Source organism: Cryptomeria japonica, chromosome 8, assembly GCF_030272615.1.
Source record: "Cryptomeria japonica chromosome 8, Sugi_1.0, whole genome shotgun sequence".
NCBI lineage: Eukaryota > Viridiplantae > Streptophyta > Pinopsida > Cupressales > Cupressaceae > Cryptomeria > Cryptomeria japonica.
Genome location: NC_081412.1, coordinates 648535104 through 648538520, shown reverse-complemented (window position 1 = coordinate 648538520; position 3417 = coordinate 648535104). Strand labels below are relative to the sequence as shown.

The following is a 3417-nucleotide window of genomic DNA, read 5'->3' as shown; positions in this document are numbered from 1 at the left end:
TGCATTTTTCAAGTTAAATAACTCATCGTCAAAAGACCACAATCTAAAAGACGAAGAGGCACAACATTAACACATTTTCAAGTGGAATTGTTCCTTCCACAGTTAAAGTCTTATTTTACAGCCTATTCATATAGGTCTGCACGATCAAGTGGAATTGTTCCTTCCACCGTTAAGGTCTTATTTGACAGCCTATTCATATAGGTCTGCACCATAAACTATTTAACTAAGCAAACATAAAACAAAGAAAGAGAATCAAAGGACATGCTAATAAAACTGCTTCACCAAGGTCTCGAACGATAGACGCAAAATGGAGCAGGAGTAGACCAGTGTTCTCCAAACACTCCATTCCATTATGACGATTATGCTGCTGGTGCTGCTACAGGTGCAGGGGAAGTACCGGGAAACGGAAAATTGATGGAGAATGGTGATGGTGATGGTGCTGGTTCAGGTGTTAATGGGCCAAAAGGAAACTTAGAGTACAATGTTTTTCGTGGTGGTGATGATGCAGGTGGAAAAGGAATCGGGAAAGACCATTTACTTTCAGCAGGTGGAGACGGAAGAGGAAAAGGCCATTTGCTTTCAGCAGGTGGAGGTGAAAGAGGAATTGGAAAAGGCAATTTACTTTCAGCAGGTGGAGATGGAAAAGGAAACGGAAAAGGCAATTTACTATCAGCAGGTGGAGGTGAAAAAGGAATCGGAAAGGGGAATTTATTTTCAGGTGGAGGTGAAAAAATCGGTAAAGGCCATTTACTTTTACCAGGTGGAGGTGAAAAAATCGGTAAAGGCCATTTACTTTCAGCAGGTGGAGGTGAAAAAATCGGTAAAGGCCATTTACTTTCAGCAGGTGGAGGTGAAAAAGGAATTGGAAAAGGCCAAGAACTTTCACTAGGTGGAGGTGGAAGAGGAATCGGAAAGGGAAATTTACTTTCAAGAACTTTTATTTTGAGCTTCTGAGCGCTTTCGCAATGCTCGCCCACTCCGCAGAGGAACCACATATTCCCAGCGGCCTTCAATACTATCTTGTCCTGGCCGCTCTCTAAAGTTCTCGAATTTGATTCTTTTACGCAGTTTTTGAATGCCGAGCCGTTTACCATCATCACGTTGTGAAAACCCTTAGGGTAATTGAACACTGTGACAAGCACCCAATACACATTTACACACAATGGGTGTTAGCATTATCGCACTGTTCATTCAAATTCAGATTCTCTAACGTAAATCTAAAAATAGAGAAGATGTATAGTTATGTATAAAATTGACGTTGGAGGAGGATGAAAATACCTAGCGTGTCTCCAACAGGGAATTTTTTGCCTTTTGCCCACGCCTGGTAGTCAAAGTCACGTGTCCACCCGGTCTCGTCACCGACTGTAATAACGTTGAAATAGGGTGCAGCAATGACGATGTCCGATACCATTATAATTGATAATACAGAGGCCAGAGTTATGACAGAAACCATACATTTTATCGCCATAGAGTTCTGTCTATAATACCTTCTAATATGATTAGAAAGTATTTTTCCACCTAAAGATGGATGGGACGTAGTACGTGGGGATGCCCATTTATAGCTCTCTGTTTGACTAATGGCCATAAAGCCGGAGCTGGGCGGGCGAGTCCATGGATGGCACTGTGGTGAACGTCGCCGAACTCGTTCGATACGTAAAATCAAAACGAATGTCTTGAGAAGACCGAAACCGCACTGTTTTCCACGTCTCTTTTCTTGTTCGGACCGTAGCATCAAAAGGGCTTTCTTGCCTTGTTCCGACCTTAGCATCAAAACGACGGCTTTGATAAAGACATTTTTTTTTTTTCATTTAATAATTAAACTAGCTTATTCATCTCTAGAGGAATATAGATAGAGTACCTCCAAACATATCATTATTTTCATTATTCTGCTTAGAAAATTATTATATCATTATGTTATAATTAATATTAAATTATTATTATATTATGATATTAAAATTAAAATTAAATAAATTATTATAAAAATATGATTATGTTACTAAGTTTTAATAATTTCTTGTTATTATATTTCTATATTTTATTAAAATATAAAAAGATTTTTAGTATAAAACTATTATTATTATATTATTATATTTCTATTAAACTTTTGACAAAAGAAAAAAATTCTATTAAGACCATCATAATTATATTATTTTCTTTTGGTAGATAAAAAAAACTAAAATAAAATAACTATTGAAATGGAGGATGACATCCAACAAGGATGTCAAATTTAATGCTTGTAGTTTTTGCTTACAAAGGCTTTTACATCCATTATATGAGTGTAATATGCAGTCAGCGTAATTCAAATCAGAATATAATTGTATTCTCATTTTTAGTTTAATTATTAAATGCAACTAAACTGTCTTGTCAAAGCCCTTTTGGAACCCGTATAGCAAATTGTAGCACAAAAGAGTTATTGTTGTAGTCCTTAGGTGTCGGTTGAACTATATACCATTTCATCAAAGGCTTTCACTAAACTAGATGAAGAAGTTCATAGTTTGCCACAAAACAACTTGTTTTGTATTTCTTTGTTAGCTTCTACCCATTTTGACACTCTAGAATTTTGATTAGTGGTATAGCCCTTGACTAGAGTTCATCCTTCTTTGCTCATGTCCTTAAATTTCTACTTATTTCTTACCAGGTGCATAAATGTGGAAAACAATAATCATGAGGTGCATTAGATTGTCTTCCTATTGCAAGGCACTTTTTCTAAATACTCTAATTTTTCCTTAAAATGAGCTTAAATTTGGAAGTTCACTTTTTTCCAAAGCTTTGGATAATTTATGAGTTTAAATTACTCATCGTGATTCAAGTAAGAATTAATTTTTTTGGAAAAGGAGTAAAAAATTTATGGAGATTCAGAAAGTAACATTACATTAGAAGAATAGGGCAAAGGCCCCAGAGAGAAACATAAACAAGAATGAAGAATAGAAAAAATCATCCAGTACTACAACCAATGCTATCATTAGCAAGAACCCCCTCCAACTCCTTTCAAAGTTCTAGGGGAACCAACTCCCAATCCTCCAAGTGTCCACCATCTAATTGATTAGAAGCCCATTTTGCTAAGCAGTCAGTCACCCTATTCCGCTCTCTCAGAATATGAAAAAAGCTCACCATATCCATTAGAGAGATAAACTGCAAAATCTGTTGCACCACCAAAGCCAACTGCCAAATAACCCCCTCCACCTTCTGACTAATAAGTAAATCAATCAAAACTTGGGAGTTAGACTCATAGATAATCCTACTCCATCCCATCGCATGAGCCTTCTCAAAAGCCCAAAGAATAGCTAGTCCTTCCATGAGGTTAATAGTCTGCACCCCTTCATGAAAGGAAAAAAAGAAAATCACTGACCCCAAAGAATCTCTACCGATTCCTCCTGTACTAGTAGGGCCAAGATTACCTCGAGAAGAGCCACCTGT

General features: G+C 36.8%; 1 protein-coding gene across 1 annotated transcript; it reads right to left on the bottom strand.

Annotated features, from left to right (window-relative positions):
• Positions 1–359: 359 nt before the first annotated feature.
• On the bottom strand, positions 360–1768 carry LOC131857890 (uclacyanin 1-like). The gene is made up of 2 exons (XM_059210667.1): positions 1279–1768; positions 360–1129 (listed from the first exon to the last, which is right to left on the bottom strand). The coding sequence occupies exons 1-2, from the start codon at positions 1766–1768 to the stop codon at positions 360–362; spliced, it is 1260 nt and encodes a 419-aa protein (XP_059066650.1).
• Positions 1769–3417: the final 1649 nt, after the last annotated feature.

What these genes read in the sequence shown, in the direction of transcription:
- LOC131857890 (XM_059210667.1), bottom strand. Translation starts at nt 1,768, where the DNA reads ATGCTAAGGTCGGAACAAGGCAAGAAAGCCCTTTTGATGCTACGGTCC. An exon ending in CCCTGTTGGAGACACGCTAG is followed by an intron (nt 1,130 to 1,278) that starts GTATTTTCATCC and finishes TGCTTGTCACAG; the next exon opens with TGTTCAATTACCCTAAGGGT.